The sequence below is a fragment of the Scleropages formosus genome, chromosome 15 (genome assembly GCF_900964775.1).
Source record: "Scleropages formosus chromosome 15, fSclFor1.1, whole genome shotgun sequence".
NCBI classification, from domain to species: domain Eukaryota; kingdom Metazoa; phylum Chordata; class Actinopteri; order Osteoglossiformes; family Osteoglossidae; genus Scleropages; species Scleropages formosus.
Genome location: NC_041820.1, coordinates 14,241,078 through 14,263,250, shown reverse-complemented (window position 1 = coordinate 14,263,250; position 22,173 = coordinate 14,241,078). Strand labels below are relative to the sequence as shown.

Sequence of the window (22,173 nt, the reverse complement as noted above, 5' to 3'; positions counted from 1 at the left end):
GACTGAACAATATAGACAATAAATACCACAGTAGATTACCAAAGTTAAAAATTCAGTACCTTAAAATCTATACAGTATGTAACAAAGGTAATGCAGGACTAAACATATTGTTAACATTTTCTTTATTTTGAATTTCTTAAAATTGGTGGCACAGTCTTTTAGATCAGAAAAGGATTTACCAATCTAGGTTAAAACTGACACGGTACAATAGAAAAAGATATTACTGAAATCAGCAGTAGAAAGTGCCAACATGTATGTCAACAGTGAACATGAAACACCTGTCTGAAGATTTCCACAGTCCATCAAAACATTTCAAGGTAATAAATAAATCAATAAAAATATTATGATAATTATATTTTAAAAATCCTGTTAGAGAACATCAAAATCAAATAAAAATATAGAATATTCTTAAATATATAAACAATTCTTCTCTTGTTTCCAGTCATCTTGCCTCATTGTGTTATTGAAATTGAATGTAAATCGCCTGTTTAAACTCAGGGATCATGTAACTTCCTTGTGACTTGACCTGAGAGGAGAATGGTTTCCAGCTTTGCATTTAGGAAGACAAAACCTGTATGAATAGGAGACAAAAAATGTAGGGGCATGGTGAAGATTTTTCTGAAACATTTTGCAGAATATCCTGTCTGTACTTTGCAACAATATCATTAAAAACCTTGAAAGTTGCATGTTTTTGCAAATTTCTGTAATAATATTGATGAAAATAGATATAAGCTTACGTGATGCGCGACAATGGCCAAGACTAAAAAACAACTCTTCTCACCGCTGCACACCGCAAAATGGATCGTGATGATCAAGACCTTTAGTTGTTAACCTTTAAATAAGTATGAACGGAGCAGAGCCATGGCTTAAAGGTGGCTCATTTCTGGCCGACACCAGATCCCTAAATTGCAGAAGTCCAACACATCCAACTGACACCAAAAATAACTCTTTATATTTGTCAATAAAATCTTTTCCTCAAACCTGTTTTTTTAATCTTAGCCCCCCTTTGTCCTTATCTTTGTCAAATCAGTCATTGCTTTCGAAGGAGAGAAAGACAAGTCATTCCTACCTTCATAAGCCAGTACATGAAAAGCGAAAAAACAGCCCATCTGGGTAAACATCGGTACCATTCCTTGAACTTAATTTCAAAGGGCATGGAACTGCAACTGTTTTAAGACCTAATTCAATATGTTGAAATAAAAAAAAAACCATGCTTTTACCAAGTTATTATGATGCAAAACAAGTATGACCTTAATTTGACAATGTTATCAGAATTGAATAGCAGTTGGGGTTTGGCACATTTATTTTCAGTACTGCACATTTGCCAAGTAATGAAAAAGCTGCCAGAGGCTGTTCTTACCCATGGTATCAAAATCTTTCTTAAAAATAGTAGCACCCCGCCTCATGAAGAACACTATGGCAGGTTTAAAGAATCTGCTAGTATGAAGGATTATAAATTTGTTGAAAAGGTATTTTGGATAAAAAGAAAAAGTTACTTCATCTATCACCATAATCACATGTTTAAAACATTCAGCTGAATTGCATTGAGAATCCTAAAGAGAAAGCAAGACTGACTAAAGTTCTGATATGGAAAATGCTGGAAAAGATGCAGGCTAGCAGTTAGTCTGCACTGTCAGTGATTTGGAAAACCTCTGCTAGATGGAAAACTTGTACAGAGAAGAAAATCCTTATAAATATTTACTACAGTATATGTAGATGGGACTAGTAGACAAACACTTTGGGTAGAAGAATTAAATCAAATGTTACTCCATTGGGGTCTCTGTGTTAGCAGGGAGGTTTCTGTCTTCCTGCCTCTTTATTTAGGCATGAGGTCAGGTGGTCATCCAGGCCTAACGGCGGCACTGCATCCCCACAGAGGACATGGATCCACAGGGAGGAAAATCTTAGTCAGTGGGTGCTCAGACCCGAGTGTGACGACAGCTGTGAGAGGAGCCCGAAGCTGCGGAGGCTCCTGAGGCAGAAGGAGGCTCCTCATCACTGGACTCCACCTGCTCCTCTTTGTGGAGGCCCAGGCTGATGTGGCTTTGGAGGGCTGCTGGTGTCAGCCACTCCTTGGGCAGGCAGCTTTGCAGGAAGGGGATACATGAGCTGAAGTAGGCCAGTCGGTTCACCCAGCGAGGGATTTCTCGCCCACACAGCAGCTAGAGAAATTAGAAATAAGCTGTTGGAAACAGATTTACAAATAAGATCATGATACAGAATGACATGCTTAGTCTGAATTAGGTGCAAGCAGATTGGGAGCCATTTTTTGAAATGTACTATTTTATTCATGCACATAAAAATCACATTTGCAGAATTCTCTCGTTCCAAGCTGCTCAGAGCTTCCATAAATACGTGGTTTGGTAATGGTCACACCAAAGCCCACTTTAAGACATGTACCACAAGACATTGTAATGATACATTCAGGATTAGTGTATGTTCTTCCTGACCTCAGCAAGTGAAGAAGAAAAGTGGTTGCAATTCTTGTGCATTAAATGGTAGGCGTTCCCCTTGAACTCCTTGCCCAGTTCCTCCATGATCTTGTCTATATCATCCTCTGTGAAATCTGTGGTGCCTAAAGCGATGGCCTCTCTGCAAGTGGAGATACATTTGAAATCTCAGACACCGTTGATTTTGGTCTTACTGCAATACGTGTCAGACACCCACATGTCCAACATCTACCTTTTCAGTTAATTTTCGATCTTGATGAACAACATCCATTTCAGTCTTGTGATGAGTTCATTTCTGTTTAGAAAGCTTACAAAATACTTGGCTGATGACCATTTGTGATAAATACATAATGTAAAATTGAGTTTACTGTACATATATTTTATTCAAGTAAACATCAGAGGAGATAACTGAATATTGATGTTCTATTGTTTTCATAGTAACTTCTGCATTTCCATATATCACAGTTTGAACTGTTTGAGTGGCAATTTTTATTCCATGAATATTGTGATGTTATTTTTATTATTTATTTAGGTCATCATGTTCTTCACTACACAATGTATGTGCCAAAATGTTTGATAATAATGGAAATGTCATCTATTTTCTTTTTTATCCTCCTTTTTGGGTAATAGCTGATTTAAAAATTGGTCCAGCCTTTGAGCAGTGTCAGATATACTGATTTGACCTTTACAAGGCTTTCGTTGTTTTGTCATTATTATCTGAACATTAAGCGATTGTCTGGTGTTTTAACATTTAAGTGAAATTTTGTTGCACTAAAGTATTAGCTATATTGATGTTTACAATCTTGGTTTTAGGAGATCTGCATACTCACTTGAATTTGAAGGTTTCACCGAGTTCAGCAGCATTACCAGGAGTAATCTCGAAGATCCCGCTGAATGGGTATGGATGGCCTCCATATGCAAATTCTGAAGAAGCAAAATTCAAAGAATGGAAAAAAGACTTAAGCTTCTAAAAACAGCTGGTATTAAAGGATGGATATAAGTTGGGAGTTGGATGGGACCATTCAGTGAGTTAATTTTATTTAAAAAATAAAACTCATCATACATTAGAAAGTATCAGATATAAGACATTAGGTATTTTAGAAGTGCTATACCCAGTGGTTTTGTTATGTTAAATGTTTACACTGACAGGCATCATGAATAATCTCTGCGCAAGCTATTCATGAGCACATATTCCATTTAGTATCATGTAAAAATACAGCAAAACACCCAAGTATTTTAAAAAACATGTGACATACAAAAACTTCCAAGTCATAAACACACTGTAGGCAAGAGACAAGGTCAGAATCACAAAACCAGGCTTAATAGTGAGATCACAGGATGCTGAGGAAAAGTCTGTGCAGGGTGTGGAAGCTCTTTGAAAATATGCACTGACTGCTTCTATATCGAAATTTTCATGAATTAGTTTACTGCCAAAAACTGAAATGTCCTCATCATTCCAGACATTCAACAAAAGATGATATGGACAGAAACCTGAAAACATGGTACATACTGTCCTCTAGCGAGAGGGCAGCATCATGTCATATGTAATACAGAAAGTGTCAAAAGAACATTGTTCAGTTAGGATTTTCATTTTTAAATTCTTATCTAATGTACTGCCTGGCTAAAATCATGGCTATAAACATCCACAAAAAGTAAACACAAAGGTAAATGTTTTTGTGTTTAAAAATGTCAGAAGATTTTGCTCAATATATGGGAATTAGGCTTTACTGGCATGGTTAATAATATATATGCTACAGTAGCTAGACATTTAATCAAAATACACAGAGTTGAAAATACTGAAAAATATATATTTTACCAATAGCCAGTTTTGCTGATTGCTGGATACTGCTGAAGGACATTCCAAAATGTTTTCATGCACTAAAGAAAGAGAGCAGTTTTTGTACCAATAATCACTGATATTTTGGTAATGTTCCGATGACTCAGTGATGATTCAGAACTGAAAGATGATGCAGTCTAAGGGAGAAGCATGTGACACACTGGAAGAAGGTTGTGCTCCATCAATAGCTGACTGCTGGGTCTGCACCTCAACTACAGAGGTGCAAACATCAATCTGATGTAGTAAGCAAAAGAATTTCACTGAAGCACTGCAGTTTCCAGGGATACAGCGGATAAAGCCAGTGCCTCACAGGTACTGAGCTCATCAGTGGGCGTAAGTTTGAGCCCAGCTCAGGGCGTGTATTGTTTGCATGTGTCTCCCAGTGTTTGTATCTCACCAACATACGTGGGAGAAGGCACTAGCAAATCTCTGCTATTCCTCTTTCACCTAGAAAACCATGTGAGAGGTCACTATGACTTGGACTTATACATTGAATAAAAATTAACAATACCTTGTAATAATGTTATTCTTATGGTTTTTATGGTGAAATTTGAACAGCGGTTACTGCGATATCAATTTTATCTTATTGTGTCACATTGTCACTACATCTGTTTTTTTGTTTTGTAATACAAAGTAAAAACTCTTACGACTGTATTCCAGTGCACACCTTCCAGTGAGTGTCTTCAAGTGCAACAGTTTGTAGAAGCACACACACACACATTTTCAGAACCGCTTGTCCCTTACAGGGTCACGGGGAACCGGAGCCTACCCGGCAACACAGGGCGTAAGGCCGGAGGGGGAGGGGACACACCCAGGACGGGACGCCAGTCCGTCGCAAGGCACCCCAAGCGGGACTCGAACCCCAGACCCACCAGAGAGCAAGACTGCAGTCCAACCCACTGCGCCACCGCACCCCCTTTGTAGAAGCATGTAGTGTTAATTTAATCTTTTTCACAACATGGATCTGTTACATCCAACAGTAAGGACAGTGCAGTCAGTGTTGATGATTAAAAAAAAAGTCCACTTCCATAAAAATTAAAGCCCTGCAAGAGGAATGCAGAAAACACCCAGTAATAAGATAGAGAGAAAAGAGAGAAAACCCCTTGATCATACCTCTACCATAGATCTCGATGCCTGAGTGGAAGACTCCAATACCAAGGGTGGAAGTATACTCATTGATCCAGTACTGCAGAGGAAAGAAGATTTACACATACTGTATCATTTGCTATACACACAACACCTGAGCAAGGCCACTGTCCACAGTGAAGCAACAGCTGCACAGACCAGCCTGTCAAAGCTACAGATTGATCACTCGGACTCCATATAACACAGTGTTGACCTTGTGTGGGTGGAATAATTTCCACCATCATTCTTGCAGACATGAAAGATCTTCTGTTCAGTTGCTTTATGTATGTAACAAAGTCTCCTAGGTCCCATAATGTCATTATACTTCATTATGGCAAACCAGAATTTAGTATAAACATCATCAACTGTTTAATAACCACCTAAAATCATTCACAAGAAGGTAGCACCCTGACAGTGCCATTCCATGGTACTGTACGTCACTGAAAGCATGAGGGAAAGGTTAGATAAAGCCAAATTACAACGCAAAATGTTATGGTAAATCGTGTAATAAGGCAATAATCAAAACAGTTGTGAATCTGATAAAAATATGTTCGGGCTACAAAAAGAAATTAAATTTAAAAGTCATTATTCCCTGGGTTTGAGGAAGCAGCTATTTTTCTAGAAATTAAACGCTGTCAACTACAAGCAAAATCTCACAACACTGGCATCCCTTAGAATTCAGCTTGAACTGGTAATGTGTTGCTATTTTCCCCCTTCAGTACAAATCCATCTGAAAAATGTAGACTTTCTCTGCCACTGATGGAGAGGATAATGGGGAGTCAGGTTTCCGGTCTCCGGCTGAAAGAAGTGCACTAAGTAGGACACGTGTCTTCTAGAAAGCACTTGTGTGGGAGTAACTGACCATATATGTGATGACAAATGACAAACAAGTGATTTCTGGAAAGTTCCATTCGTATGTCTGTGTCCCACACTGGTCTTGCGCTGGTTCATGCAATGTGAATGTTGTTTATTTTTCAGTTTTTAAATCTCATAAATAGATAAAAAAAATATTTGAACTTAGAGTAAAAAGCATTTAGCTCAGTTCTAGAGCGCTTGTTATGATAAAGTATGTATAATCTAAAGGAAGAATAAAAGAGAAAACGACAGCAACAATGAAAACAAATACCAAAAAAAAAAACAAAATTAGGTCAACTGGAAAGAGAGAAAGTGGCAAATAAATAACTGCATCTGTGTTTTTTGTGATCAAAGGAATAGGTATTTCAATAGCATCTTCAGCAACAATTGCTGGTTTTATGAGAACTCAGTGATGTCAGTATGTGGTGCAGATAAACCATCCTTGTACACATGAACATCTACAGGTTTACTTTCTAAGTCCCCTCAGAATGCCATTCTTAGAGGGTCAGAAAAAGGTTATTCTAGCAAACTGTAGGAACTGTTGTGCAAAGAAAAGAGAAAACAAGTCCTTTATATAACAAACACTGATGAAATGAGTGGCAGCTGTGTTAGATTTACAGAGTTCCATAGATGTGCATGTATTAAATACAAACATACATACATCAGGTGAAGAGTGGACACAAAGAAGCCATGACCACATATGCCGGTTTGAGACAGGCATCATTCACACTGCAAAGAGAAATCAAAGGTTTCATATACTGTTTGGAGAATAAAATCATGCATTATTTCAAGCCCTCCTTTTCTCAGTACCTCTCATGCTCCAACCTATGAAACGCCACTTAAATCCTACTAGAAATTTGCAGTACAACACATGGTACAAACTACGCTTTCAATGTGAAAGGTTCTGTGGTTCAACAATTTATAACAATTTTTTTTAACAATTATCTTTCTGATAATGTAATGGACAACTTGTTTTTTCTATGAGATGTGCGTCGCTTTGGAAAACAGAGTGTCCTAAATGAATAAACGTAAACGTAACAAAGCAATGAATTATCTGATATTACGTTGTGTGTAACATATCGTGACATATTGCCTATGTAAAGGTACCTCTAAGGTGGCGCATGGTGATGGACACATCTGTTTTACTGGTAATGCTTTCCATCAGCAGTGCGGATTGTCAGGATACGGGACAAAATGGATGCAAGCTCCCACAGTTCACCATAAAGCCTAGCCACAGGGCTTTCTCAGGAATCACTATTGTTCCCTCTTTCCACATCTCTCAATTGGCTCACCTACTCCTATTGCTCTTCTTACAGTAACACCACTGTTACAGTGACTACCTGTACAGCTACACATTTCCTTCATGATACACTTTATCTCTGTGCTTGAATGCATGGCCTCTATGCTTGAATGATTTACAACCATCTTCACAAGAACTTGCCCAAGACAGAGATGCTTCAAATCCCACAAAGTACCCATGAAATAATCTTAAAACACTAAGCAACTCACCAACAACTTTGATGAGAACTTTAGTCTCATCCAACACGTAACTACAGTGATCAAGAGGATTCCTCATCTAAAAAATCCACAGGATCTACCCCTACTATACAGTCTAACCAAATAATAGTGAAGGTCATAATAATAAAAATGGTGGTCTTGGCCAATGAAACACACCACCAGCAAAGCCTATTCCGTGTATCTTCTTTGACCTGTCAAGGTGGTCTTGTGTCTCACTCCTCCTGGCCTCTCTCCATTGGGTACCAGTCAAAACCCAGATTAAGTTCACAATTATTGTACCAGCTTTGCAGACTGCCAGGGACACAGTGCCATCCTTCCTACAGACTTTTCCTCAAGGTCACTGTGATTTGCATCTTCTGGCTGCCTGCCTATTCTATTTTGAAAAGGCCAGAAGTCACAATCACATCTCTTTTTAACCCTGGCCTCACAGTGATGGAACTACACCCCTCTTCAGTCATGCTTTCTTAAAAAATTCTAAAACTCAACCTCTTCAGTTAGCACTTCACCCTTGAAATACTAAGCTAATGTTACACGGGTTCATATAATTTATAGTATTTTGTATTCTATGTTGTATGGCAACCTGAGCATTCATATATTAACTTACTGTATTTCAAAGTTTGTTTACATGATCCAGCAGGGTGTCATTATTAGTACTTTGGTCACTTTCATTGATAGTTTAGACCTTTTACTCAAAGGACATGGGTTCAAACCAATCTTTCTGTTATAGTACTGTTGTGCCAGGTACAAAGTCTGAATTGCTCCAGTAAAAAACTACCCAGCTGTATAAACATTAGTATATAAACCTAACTGTAAGTTGCTTTGGAGAAAGGTGCCATCCAAATAAGCAAATGGACAATAAACATTTAGTTACCAATCATGTGGTATATGAAGCAATAAAAACCCTTAGCCAAATGTAATTATCATATCTGAGTCTATAACTTGATTTATTTTTTTATTCTAAGCACTTGCTACACATGTACCTCCTTAATCAATGCTGTAACTGGGACAGTCTACAACAGTAAATGTAATTCTGAAAAAATGTATGTGCCAGTATAGCCCAGTCAAATTCTAGACTTCCACCCAACTGAGTATTTTACCAAGTGAACTGGATATGGCATAAACCTAATATCCAAAGCAACTGAACTTGAGCTGTAATTGTACAGAAGTATTTCATTTTAACTGTAAACAGAGTCCAAAAAGTGCCCAAGTAAAACAATGATTTATTTTTACCATACATCTACCTGGTAGAGTGTGCCATCCTGTTTAAATCACAAGGAGTAAAGTTCACTGTCACGCCCCCCTCAGCGCAACGAGGAGCACCAGCGGCGGCTCAGGGAGCAGCTGCTTAAAAGGATGCTTCAGAGCACACGCAGGAGCGGAACCTTGTTCAACTCTATCTCTCGCTTGCGCACCTTACAATTGCTTTCCTGACTTCCCTGAATCCTCGTCCTGATCCCTGTCCTCGACCTTCTCCTCGTCCTTCTCCTCCTCATCCTCGTTTCCCTGAACCCTCACCTGAATCTGTTCGACTTTCTGACTCTACGACTATTTGCTTGTCTTCTGGATTACGTCTCTTGGATTCTCCCTTGGATTTCGTCTACACATTGGTGACCCTCTGCCTGTTTTTGACAATGTCCTCTGGATTGCCCTCCGAAAGTCCTTCCTGTGCTCTGCAACTGAGTCCGTCGCTCCAACCCGGGGAGAAACCCCGTGACATTCATGAGTAAAGCAAAAGCTATTTAACACAATAGGCATAAAATTCCACTTTATATTCTTCCAACTTATCCAGCATTCTCCACTTTATAGTTAATAGCAAAAAGCATCTTATTCTTTCATGTAACAGATATTTTGGTATCTTAGAAGAAGAAACTTGGAAAAATCCATGATAGGCTTATTTTCAGTCTAGCAGTAGCTCAGATACAGGACTGTGGATAGGAGATAGCTGCATCAAGGTACATTTACCAGACTTAACAAAGAATATGCCACTAGATGAAACTTTGAAACTCAACTCCTCACTCTCAAAAAACTCCCAATACTGTGGCCTTCTTAACTTCTACCATTAGGACAGGCTAGGGGCATAAAGCAGCAGAGGAAAAAGGGAAGTTATATGCTAGGGGCCATACCGGGAAGGTAAATGTGCCTCCTGGTTGAGTTCTCGATGATAGGATTATCGTACCCCACAATTTTGATACACTACACAGGAAGCAGCAAAGCAATCCTAACTCATTTGGGACTGAGTCAGAACTGCTATGAATTTTGCAGCTTGGAGTATAGGGGTTATATGTCCTAGCCATTTCAGCATAAATATCTTCCTGAATTTGTAATACCCATGCTTCACTGTAGCACTGACTATAAAAAACTGGAAACAAGGAATCAAAAGATCAAGACAAACATTCACATTCACCCTCATTTAATTAACCACCAAATTCCTGTGGAATGCAGTGATTAACCAAATAAGTTGAATTTTTACTTTTGAATGTGTTCAACAAATGGTATTGACTGAAATAGTGTCTGTTTTTAAAAAATTGTTGTTTTTCTAAATATCAGTGAGTCATGAGCTACACAAAAAGCTGTTTACTTTTTAAGTCTGTTTATAAATGGGCCTAGCAGGGGGTGGGGTTTGATCTGTGAAGTCCCTTGCTGGAGTCAATAAAAATTCCAAGGACAAACTAATATGTTTAAGGCGATAACATAATTCACAGATATGTGTGCATTGCTGATATGAAATGACAGAACACCTAGCAAATTCCAAGAGAATGTACTATCTCTTGCACTAGTAATTTTGCAAAAACTAAAATTAGGTAGTGCTGACATTTTATCAAGATGCAGTAAAAGTTCAAAAAATTTGCCACTAAAATATTTTTCCATTTGCATAACCTGTACAGGAATCAATACGATTTGGAAATAATGTCAGGAGTGCATTGCTACTGAGACATGATTGCCAAGCACTGTTGCCTACACTCTTTTCCAGTAAATCTTATCGATGAAGTTATGCCACTTTGCACTAAGTGTCAAAAAAATTATGGATGGATGCGAATTCTGCATTGTTCTGCACTTCTGGGTCAGATGTTGTCTTTACTTGTTATACGGCTTTTTATATAACATTAATTTTAGGGCTTAAATTACATGAGGATGTGTATTCAAGTAACTGACTATAAATATACAATGAACTACTTAATCATCTTTAAAGTGAAAATCAGTAAACAACTATAGTATTTTACTTGAAAAGTGTTAAACACAACACATTTCTGGACAGACCTTCCTCTATATAGCCTGTCAAAGGGATTTAACAATGCAATTGTGAATGTTCTGATGCTGGGTTTATAAGATAAAATTTAATATTTCCTTTGTCAGATATATTCCAAATCTGAATAAAACTGATCCTTTTTCTGTATTCACTCCACTCCTACTAAAGCATTAATTGCTTTTTATTTATGGAAGAATTTTGAGGATACTAAGCAGCGCTGATCAACATTTCCAAGGGCAATTCAAAGGGCTTTAAATCTTGTCACTAGCTGAAGGCAAACTACATTATGCATGCTCCAAAAAGTAAATGTTGTCCTAGTTTCCCAACAGCAAAAACCACTTGCCTGCATTTTGTTTTTCATGTGTTTGACCTGTTAGAGAGATTGCTAGCTTGTACGTTAGCTTACATTATCGCTGTAAACCTTATCATGTTGTGTCGCGTTCGACAGACAAACAGTACCGGTTAAGTGAACATTGGACTGGGCCACAGCCACTCTCGTAGTTACTTCATTTTTACTTCCAGGCTTCCTTTTATTCCTTTTTACTTCCTTCTCATCTATGTCTTGGCATAACAATCATTAATATCGCATCTGATTTCACACTTTACCCTATTTCAAACTAGACTTCATGAACTTCATACCTAGCTTTCAGTATCTGGAGACAATAAACTCACCAATAAAATGCACAATAAAACATTGGACTAAATAGAAAAGCATGTGCGCAGAGCCATCTAAGGCTACGGAACTGTAAACACACACACACACACACATTTTCAGAACCGCTTGTCCCATACGGGGTCACGGGGAACCGGAGCCTACCCGGCAACACAGGGCGTAAGGCCGGAGGGGGAGGGAACACACCCAGGATGGGACGCCAGTCCATCGCAAGGCACCCCAAGCGGGACTCGAACCCTAGACCCACCAGAGAGCAGGACTGTGGTCCAACCCACTGCGCCACCACGCCCCCCCGAACTGTAAACAGAAGCCTTTAATTATTCTCAACTCTAGAGAAATTACTACCGTTTCAAAATGAATTAGTTATTTAATTGTCTGTCTTTGCTAGAGTATTTCAGTAATATTAATATAAGTGGACAGACATTAAAAAATACTTATGATAAGTACAAATGGAAAAGAATGTAATACCTCAACATCTAATGCATTTCCTCACACCTTTCACTTGAGGGCAGGACATTTTACAAGGTGTACCCAATATGAGCACCTGGAGGATTTTAAGTTTTCCCCCCTTACATTTATGATGATGTGCCTTCACTATTGATTGTCGTGGTCATTCATCAACACATCTCCATGTTAATACTTTGGTTTGTCTCAGTTAAGCTCAGCTTCCTTTTAGACAGCAAAAATCCTTCCTTGTCTTACAGAAATCATTATTTTAAACGTCGAGCGTAAGAACAACAAAAAAGTTTGAATTAGTAAATTAAAATTGCAAAAATAAATAAATAAATAAATAAATCCACCGGGCAAAAACGTCTCCTACCATGTCATAAACGTTGAGGATGACAGGTTCATTGGCCATGGTTTTAGCCCTGAGATGGACCTTCCAGGGACTGTGTTGCTCAGGGCAGCGCAGCAGTTCGCGGCCGCGCGCTCGCGCGGCGCACGCGGCCTGGGATCCCGCTTTTTCCCGCACGACAGCACGCGAGTAACCCGCCCCGAGCTCTCCGCAGCCGCCTCGCGACACTCATGCAGCACATAGAAGGAGGCGCAGCGAGGCGAGCGTGTATGTATTTATGGTGACAGCAGAGAGCCGATACTAGTTCAGTTGGTCGAAAAGCATCATCGACATCCGTCATTCATCCAGCGCAGCCCAGGGTGTCACATCACATCACATCATAACGTATCCATCTTTCTTTTTTGGCTCTCCAGTCTTTCCGAGTGTTATAAAAATCCTCCAATGCTTGATTCCAGAGGTAGAGCGATCGAGAGAAAGGCAGCAGGGCTTACATGCACCTCTCATACACATACATGTTCCCAAAAACAGTTGCTTCTCCAGCAGACCGCAGGCACACGCCGGCCTTCTTTGTCGTAGGATACATTAAATTACCAGTACAAACAATAAAAGACCAAAAATGTTCAAGTTATCTTGCCTCGGTTCCATCCAGGCAGTTCTACCGTAACCCGAGTAGTTTTCGCAATGTCAGCTTTCTTTCCCGAATTCACCTGCTACTGTAATAGTTTTATATAATATGTACTATTATAATAGTTCTTCCCATGAAAAGTCATTATTTCATATACATAAATAAAATCCCATCATAATATTAAAAAATACAGAGCGAAACGTTATCTTCGGGATGCTGCCAGCTTGAAAGATGCGCGCAAATTATCATCATGATCCGTAGGCAAAAAAAATGACATGTAACTTGCTATTCAGCTCGCAGAAACAATTACATTTACTGGATTTTTCTAGCCAGTGAAATATATCTCACAGGCGGAAATATTTCATCAGGGAGAAACGAGCTCGACAGCAGTAGTCGAGCTAGCTGGCTGCACTGCCACTGGCACTGGCTGAGCGAAGCGGGCGCCGTTAGCCTAGCCTAGCCTAGCATCGTCCCCAGGTCAGCGGTTCATCACCGCAGCCCGCTCAGCGCCCACTGTAGCGTATTTCTGAGGTAAAGTAAACCACAGCAGCTGTAGCTGGTGCTGCCGCTGCGGCTGAATCGGCTGGCATCTGTAGCAGGCTTCAGAGTCACGTCACGCACGTCACCTCAGCGAGAACAGACTGAACAGAACCAGAGCGGCCGCGGTGCTACTCCTGTTTTTTCAAAGTCCTGTGACCTGTCCTCGCCCTCCCAGCAGCCCCCCCGGCATGAGCGCACCGCAGAGCCTCCTCGAGTCGCACCGACTGTCTCGGGTTCCTCTCAGGGAAAGACGGGTGACGTCATTGCGAAGCCAGTGGCGCCGGCCGGTTGACACGCCCCCTCCCCCGAAGTCCACGAGCTCCACAGCGGTTTGATTACATCATCATGCAGCCCACTCGCACTTCTGTGAGCATCTGGCCGAATCACGGACATGTGGATGTTTGGAGATGACTGATATACCAAATATTCGTGGACGTGTTGTTCGTTTCCACACGACTCACTGCACCACAGCCTACATGTATTATAAATAATTATGTCCTCGGTACTTATCAGGAATCAGTCCACCTGTCGCACGTGCATAATTAACGCATTACCGTACGTTAGAAAGGCCTCCTTTCAAGCTGATCTCATTTTCATCCTATTTACTGTTTTATTTCATAATTTATTTCTTGACTTGATACACTGTTACATTACATTTACATTTCATTCAGCAGACGCTTTTGTCCAAAGTGACGTACATCTCGGCAAAAGTACAATTTATGCATTACAGTTATAAGAGAAAGACAGCTGCAGACATGTGACTCAGGTAAACCTAGTTTGTTACCTACCACTTGCTGCACCGAGGTTCGTTGTTCAAGTAGGTGCATAAAACACAGGATAGACAAATCCTGATACCCTCCCACCCATTTTTTTTTTATATTACAAGATACACAAATAAGCAAGGCCAATGCTGGAGTAGTGGCTGAATAAAGGCTTATCTGGGGATGCTCATGAAGTTATGGCGCATGAACATTTACACCTCACACGAGCTGGAGAGATCTTGGACGAAGTGGGTCCGGAAAAGGTGAGTTTTCAGACCCTTCTAGAATGTAGACACGAGTTTCAGCAGTTCTGAGTGAGAGGGGAAGGTCGTTCCACCACAACCGAGCCAGAATCGAGAACCTCCGAGCTTTACCTTTCATGCATGGAACCACCAAGCGAGTTAATAATAAGATTCTGACAGAGCTCAAAATTATTCTTATTCCTTCTTTCACTACCCACTGCTTGATATGATATTATGATGCATGATACAACCACTTTTAATGCTTCAGGAACCACAGTCTGCCTAAAAGTCACAAAATGAATATTTTCTTTTGTCCTAAATTTATCTTTTGCTTTCGCTTTAATAATTTCAGGTTCCTGGAACGCATAGCACCACTTGAATGATCCTTTTGTAATCCACTACTAGATGTTTTGAGAATAAAACAATAGCCTTGGAAAAAAAATGTTATTTGGCAAGAACTCCCACTCATGTCTGATTCACGTCACACACTGTTCATACATTAACTGCTATGTATTATTATACTTTTGCTGAGATGTACATCGCTTTGGACAAAAGCATCTGCTAAATAAATGTAAATGTACTGTGTAAATAACAGGGATTTGAATTTAGCAAGCACAACAATAAGATACATGAAATACAGTTAAGTGGTTTGCTGTCATCATCAGTGTCAGTTTAGTTTTCACTACTAGTTTCTTGCTTTGTGCGTTCTTTAAACAAAGTGTGAATTTATACAGTAAGACCAACCTTTTATGATCCCTCTGTATCTATTGCAAGTACTCATGAAAACTGGCCAAACTGGATCTATCATCCCAAAGCATAAAGAGCTCAATAGTTCTGCATACTTTAAAACTGTCTAATGATGTGTAATCAGTCCATAGTAGTTACATTTTCCTTTGGTAAAATCCCAGTTTTGTTTTTTGCTGTAGTTACCACTTTTTTAATCTATATTGGCACCATATAGCAGAGGAGCGCCAGTACTAGATTTTCCATGGTACACCTGACAGCATCCTCTTCTGTTTTACCACCTTCCAAAGACACTCAAAGGCAGGTTAAATTTGAGGTAAATGCCCCAGGACATTAACTTCCATACATAGATCACTAAGGCGGGGGGGTCTTTAGAAATTACATTCCAAAAGAAAATTAGTTTTTTTTTTTTAAAAAAAAACAAACATTTGGAAGCAAATTATATTATGTTCATGTTGCTAAGCTCCTTATAACAATTATAAATCTACTCTGAAATCATGGTGACAAACAAGATGTCTCTATGAGATGGCTTGCAGCGAATATATACGAACCTTCCCCCTTCGACCTTTAAAGATCACCTCTCTAAAAATAGTAACAGCTTCAATACTGGGATGTTAATGTTGGTGAGACAAAGGTAGGCAAAGTCATCTTCAAAAAGTAATACTTAAGGCAATTTGAATATTCAAGATTTTTTTAAAATCTGCATGACATTTTAATCAAGCTAAAACAGTGCAGCTATAAAGTAGAAAGTATAAAAATAAAGATTTGGGTATGGTTACATTTTATTGGTTTTCCAGCATGTAAAAATAAATTCCCCTTTAAGGCATAATTATACACAGACCTTTGAGATACACAAATGGTACAAAGATATTTTACAACACAAAATAGACTCCATACTCCAAGCAACTTTGGCCACATGACTTGGAGGATTTCTTGAACTTAAGGGACACGGACAAGCCGGTACACGAGTGCAAGATACTTTTTAACCTTCATTCTGGCAACTCCACTCACTCCCTTTTTCCTTAGTGCTGAAATTAACATGTGATAATGGAAGAGGTTTTTACATTTCTGTTCTAAGTCCATTTTAAAGACTCATAACCCATAGTTATTTGCCAATATCAAAATAACACATTTTCACAAGCTTTTTTCATTGCTATCAAGGGCTGACTAAACATTTAGGATTAATTTAGCATTTTACCAAAATACAGGGATCAAAATTAATGCTAAGAGATGACTCAACATAAGGCTTTTTTTAACTTTAACCCTGACAATTGTGTCACAGGGCACTTTTTGTTGAGAAGGTCCGTTTTCTTACTTTAGGGAAGTGTAGGCATGTACACTTCATACAATATAGCCACATTTCTTTTAACTTGGGGAAGAAAACCCACCTGTGAAAAAGCAATTCCTAACAGTGAAATATCTGGGTAAATGTAAAAAGCATTCAATTCCTTTAGTAAAACTACAGACAACCACCAGCCAAGGCTGAACCAAATTACTGTATGGTTTCAAAATGATAGGAATGCATCTGTCAGACTAAGAATTACTCTTCATTAAGGCTTTGAAGTTCCCTTAAACAACTGTTTTAAATTTAGTGGGAGCAGATATATTTTTTCTTTTTTTAGGTAAAAGGCCTGCAGTGATTCAATCTCAACATCTATAGTGACATTTCTAGGTACATATATACACACACAACATTAATTCATGAGACTAAGAACAAGTGATATAGACTGAAGTTAAGATGTGAAACCTGGAGACTTGAAGGAAAACACCTGAGACATCTGTTGAAGGTCTTTCAAAAGAAAGTCTGATCAAACAGGGATCAAGTTTATGTTACAGTACAAAACTGCTTCATAAAAGCTCATTTGCAAGGAAGCATTTATATGTGGTCATCAGGTTAAGATTAGGTCTTCCCAACCATCAATAAATGTGATGTCTTCTGTGCTGTAAGCATTACATCTTAGTGTGAACATTTAGAATATTTATAAGATGGACACAGCTGTGTCCACAGCTGATGGACATAGATGAAAAGATTTCAATACCAGTAAACTGGTGTGCATACTGGACAATGCATTTAGTCTCTGTTCTGAGAAGCACAAGAAAAGCAGCTTGTCTCACTTTAGAGAAACTCACAGTGTGCATAAAATACATCTTCACACTGATCATTTCATATTATGTTTGTCTGGTCAGAATCTTAAAAATAACTCAATGTGACTCCATTCAACAGACACCAAAAAAAAGTCTATAAGAAATACAGACCTTCATAATGAAATATGGTATGCAAATAAAACAGTGAATGTGCACAGCCAGAATAAAGAGGGAAGAGTAAAGACTGCTATAACCAGCTCCACAGATTTCCATCTGACACTGATGTTTTGTGTCCTGCCTGCGACGCCATCGGTGTGAAAAGGTTTGAAAAGCATACAGGGTTTCTGACCAGTTTTAAAGTTCATTTTAATAACTGCAGGTTAAGCAGATATGACTGAAAAGACCTGAATGTGATGTCTTTGTTATCTTGGCATTCTTGAAGGAAAAAAAAATTTCACAATAAAAAAAAATAAAAAAAACAAGGGGGGGGGGTTGTACTTAAAAGTGCCTCCTGGTAAAAAGCTTGAAACGATAACAGACCACAGCAATAACCGCAACAGTTGCCAAAGAGATGCCCAAGTACCCCAGAGCAGGAAACGAAGATTCATTATCAGGGCGTGAGCTTGAGGGACCGTTGACGGGTGGCACTGGGGGCTGCAGAAAGAGAAAGCCGGTAAGCAGGAGAAACACCATCTCTTTTGCAAACTAATCTCTCAAAAGCACTACTTGCCGCCTGTTGAACGCGAAGTTGCACATCTTCCCCAGCTGTCCGGAAGAGTTCCACGGCTGCACTGTGCAATAGGTTCTCCAGCTTGTGTCCATTAATCTGAACCACAAAAAAGGGAATTTACAGAACAATTCTGCTCTATGTTCTTGTACATAATTTGTGCCATCATTGTGTTTGCAGGGTGGTCTGCAGAGCAGGATTTGTGAAATAGTGCAATTACTAGGAAAAGATAGATTGAAGAAAAATGTTTGCTAAATTAATAAATGTACAGTTCATCCATGCAAGACATACCCTGGGTAAACCTTTGAACTGGAATGAGTCCAGTGTAAAACTTATATACTTACATCTTCCACAATGGCTGATTATTTGGCAAAATGAAAGAAGTCATTAAATATTAACTATTAAAAAAATGGTACACAATACAGTGGAATGGCCAGTAAATCACATGACCACACCCACTGCCAATTAGTCATCATACGAGGATGAACTAAAAATTCAGAAAACATTATCCTCAAGTTTGACTAAAGTTAAGTCCTTTTCATATTTATGCTGCTCACTCAAAACTGTTCTTGAATCCTTTTCAGTAGGCACCTTCTGATATCATTTCCATTATACACAAACTTTCTCTGAAACCAGCCATATCAAAAAATATTTGTAACATATGCATGCATACAGTGGGGGGGGAAAAAAAAAAAAAAAAAAAAAAAAAAAGTGCTGTCAGTAAGTTCTAAAACTGGCCACTGTGCGGCGCCCATATGTTTGCAAGCTTTTGTGGCACAGCAGTGCCACACGGTGGCCTCTCAAGCTTACTGAGGAAACAATGATTTAATTTGAAACAGTTCGCACTCCAGCACTACTTACTGCTAGTATTTTGTCACCTTCTTTTAGCCTGCCATCCAATGCAGCTGCTCCATTCTCTTTTATTTTGGCCACATAGATTCCAGTGTCATTCATCACATACTGTTGGTCCAAACCCCCAACGATGTTGAACCCCAGACCTGAGAAAAACATAAAATTCAATATGAATACTTACAAATCAAACACCACCAACATTTCTGCAGAACTACAGAGGCAAATAGTTCAGAACACAAACTTCAGCTGCACAATCCTTCACCATGTTTTCTGAGACATGCAAATGAAAATGACAGCTGGTAGTGTAGTGGTTAGAGCTACTGCCTCTGAATCCAAAGGTGACAGGTTTGATCCCCACCTCTGGCTGTAGTACCCTTGAGCAAGGTACTTACCCTAAACTGCTCTAGTAAAACTACCCAGCTGTATAACTGGGTAAATAATTGTAAGCTTGTAATAACTATAACCTTAACACTAAGTTGCTTAGGAGAAAAGCAGCAGCACATGAATAAATGTAAATGGCCTTAAACTTCAAGAGCCCAGTTTTCTATACCTCTTCATGAAAAGTACTACAGGCATTTCAAACTTGACTGCTTTCAGGCACCTGGTGAACAGGGAGAGAAAAAAAAAAAAAAAAACCCACAGCAAACAGCTGTCAAACTGACATCAAAACTATGTTTAAACCAGTAGTAGGCATTCTACTAGAGGGCTCACAACACCATAAACATAAGTATGATCACACACTCCTTGTTTACTGCAAGAAGAAGTTTAAAAAAATACAAGCATAATGCAATCCTATGTTAAAAAAAAACCCATCCCAGACTGATATGACATCACCACAGGGATCTTGAGACTTGAGTTTCATTTTGAAGAGTAGGCCCAAGTAACCCTGCAATGGACTGGTGCCCTGCCCAGGGTATACCCTGCCTCATACCCTTCGTTTCCAGGACATAACACCAGACCTTCACAACTCTACTGGACAACTGGTTAGTGATAATGGGTAGAGGGGAGGATAATTTGAGCATATACATTGGATGCATCATGCCTGTCAAAAATACAAATGTAATCAGAACACAACCAAACTGGATATATCAGTAGACTGGCAAAAGTTTCAAGTTCAATGAAATATTGCCAAACTTCAAAGAGGGCCATGATTTTATCTGGTTTGCACACATTCCCCCCCCCCACCTTAAATTACCTGTAATGGACTCTGCTCCAGGGTTTGCTTGCTCTAAACTGATTAAGACCCATTTAGATCCCTGACGTGGATCCTTGTGCCAGGTCAAGGAACACGTGTGGCGTGGAAATTCCACGTACAGCACGGGAACACAACACCAAGTATAATAAACTCTACACCTGTGTAAGTTTGTGGACACGATTGATGAAGCACAAACATGATGGACAATAAAAGCTGCGATTAATCAGAGAAAACAATATCCAGCTGGACTCAAAAAGTAGCAACACCATTACAGATAAGGCTTATAGAGATATAATTTCTGACACTGCACAAGAAAGAAACACGATTTAAACACTAATTGCGATCAAACTTAATTGCACTGGCTTCCTATAGCTGCCCGAATCAAATTCAAGACCCTGGATATTGTCTACAAAAGCATCACTAGAACTGCTCCCAGCCATTTACAAGACTTGATCAACTGCGACACCCCCAACCAGAGCGCTTCACTTGTCTACTTCTGCTCGATTGGTGGTCCCGTGCATGAAAGGTAAAGAGCGGAGGGTCTCAGTTCTGGCTCGGTTGTGGTGGAACGACCTTCCCCTCTCACTCAGAACTGCTGAAACTCTGTCTCCATTCTAAAAAGGGTCTGAAAACTCACCTTTTCCGGACCCACCTCGTCCAAGATCTCTCCAGCTCGTGTGAGGTGTAAATGTTCATGCACCGTAACTTCATGAGCATCCCCAGATAAGCCTTTATTCAGCCACTACTCCAGCATTGGCCTTGCTTATTTGTGTATCTTGTAATATTTAAAAGAAATTGGTGGGAGGGTATCGGGATTTGTCTATCCCGTGTTTTATGCACCTACTCGAACGATGAATCTCGGTGCAGCAAGTGGTAGGTAACGAACTAGGTTTACTTGAGTCACATGTCTGCAGCTGTGTCTTTCTCTTAACTAATGCATAAAATTGTACTTCTGCGAGATGTACGTCGCTTTGGACAAAGACATATCATATATATGCTAAATGAATAAATCAATGTAAATGCGATGACTAGTAGGCCACAGCGCAGGTGCAGTGCTGAAGCTGGTTTGAAGTGGCGAAACGAAACCAGGGGAAATTGTCACTTTCGGTTGCAGTATCCCAAGCATCGCTTTCCTTTTCCTCACACCGGAAAAAAAAAAAAAAAACAAATCCCAACAGTGTACTTCCACCAAGTAAAGACAGCATAAACAAAAGCAAGTAAAATATTCCGATAAATATCTGTGTTTCGGGTAAACTCTGGGCAGCAGACGCTTTTCTTTCCCCCTCGGGCCAAACTGAAACTCGCCTGAACTGAACAGAGTTCAACTTGGCCTGTTAACACAGCAGGAGGAGGCACGTTCGACTAGCAAAAGCGCCGAAATGCGCCACACAACGTTGCACGTGTGCTTCCCTCGTCACCCTCTTACCGGCGGGACCCCTTTTCAACTGGATATCCACCACAGTGGACGCGCGGTGCACGGATCCGTTCATGGTGTCCCGTCGCGCGAAGTCTGTGGGAGAAGGGGGGGAGAAAAAAAAAAAAAAAACAGCTGCTCCAAGACTAGCGGAGTGAAGGTGAACTCAGGCTGCGTCCCAGACAGCCCGCAACGCGCAAGTGCTTATGGGAATTGTTGTTTAATTGCCCTCTAGCGGCAGTGCGTCCTTGCACTTCCGGAACTATAAATTTGCGTAAGAGCGGTTGGATACCAGCCCTTCTCTTTGCTAAAGTGCGGAGTCTACGGGTCGAGGGGCATCGCGAAGGTGACGCAGACATGTCATTAACCAATCAGGGATACACCGGCTAAAATAAGAATCATAATGCTTAATCAGCGCGCCTCAATTCAATTCAACTCAACTCAGTTCTGAAAACAATTTATCACTTCTTCCAAGTAGTTTCAGTAG

The 22,173-nt window shown here is 39.8% G+C and overlaps 2 protein-coding genes across 3 annotated transcripts; both read right to left on the bottom strand.

The window, feature by feature from the left end:
* Positions 1–149: 149 nt before the first annotated feature.
* LOC108919469 (deubiquitinase DESI2) lies at positions 150–13,900 on the bottom strand. The gene is made up of 5 exons (XM_018727457.2): positions 12,526–13,900; positions 5,401–5,473; positions 3,281–3,374; positions 2,451–2,592; positions 150–2,162 (listed from the first exon to the last, which is right to left on the bottom strand). Exons 1-5 carry the CDS (start codon positions 12,562–12,564, stop codon positions 1,920–1,922), a joined length of 591 nt encoding a protein of 196 aa, XP_018582973.1. The 5' UTR covers positions 12,565–13,900; the 3' UTR covers positions 150–1,919.
* Positions 13,901–16,185: 2,285 nt separating this feature from the next.
* Positions 16,186–21,916, bottom strand: synj2bp (synaptojanin 2 binding protein). Of its 2 annotated transcripts, none has more exons than XM_018727458.2 (4): positions 21,699–21,916; positions 19,087–19,223; positions 18,229–18,324; positions 16,186–18,152 (listed from the first exon to the last, which is right to left on the bottom strand). In XM_018727458.2, exons 1-4 carry the CDS (start codon positions 21,760–21,762, stop codon positions 17,997–17,999), a joined length of 453 nt encoding a protein of 150 aa, XP_018582974.1. In that variant the 5' UTR covers positions 21,763–21,916; the 3' UTR covers positions 16,186–17,996. The 2 variants fall into 2 exon arrangements, with proteins under 2 accessions (XP_018582974.1, XP_018582975.1); XM_018727459.2 differs by having other exon boundaries at positions 18,232–18,324; positions 21,699–21,897.
* Positions 21,917–22,173: the final 257 nt, after the last annotated feature.

Excerpts from the sequence above, each read along its gene's own strand:
- LOC108919469 (XM_018727457.2), bottom strand. The coding sequence starts at position 12,564 with ATGGCCAATGAACCTGTCATCCTCAACGTTTATGACATG. Across the intron at positions 3,375-5,400 it reads CATCGAGATCTATGGTAGAG|AATTTGCATATGGAGGCCAT; the intron begins GTATGATCAAGG and ends TTGCTTCTTCAG. Across the intron at positions 2,593-3,280 it reads GGTGAAACCTTCAAATTCAA|AGAGGCCATCGCTTTAGGCA; the intron begins GTGAGTATGCAG and ends CTCCACTTGCAG.
- synj2bp (XM_018727458.2), bottom strand. The coding sequence starts at position 21,762 with ATGAACGGATCCGTGCACCGCGCGTCCACTGTGGTGGATATCCAGTTG. Across the intron at positions 19,224-21,698 it reads GTTGAAAAGGGGTCCCGCCG|GTCTGGGGTTCAACATCGTT; the intron begins GTAAGAGGGTGA and ends TGTTTTTCTCAG. Across the intron at positions 18,325-19,086 it reads AAGGTGACAAAATACTAGCA|ATTAATGGACACAAGCTGGA; the intron begins GTAAGTAGTGCT and ends TTTGTGGTTCAG.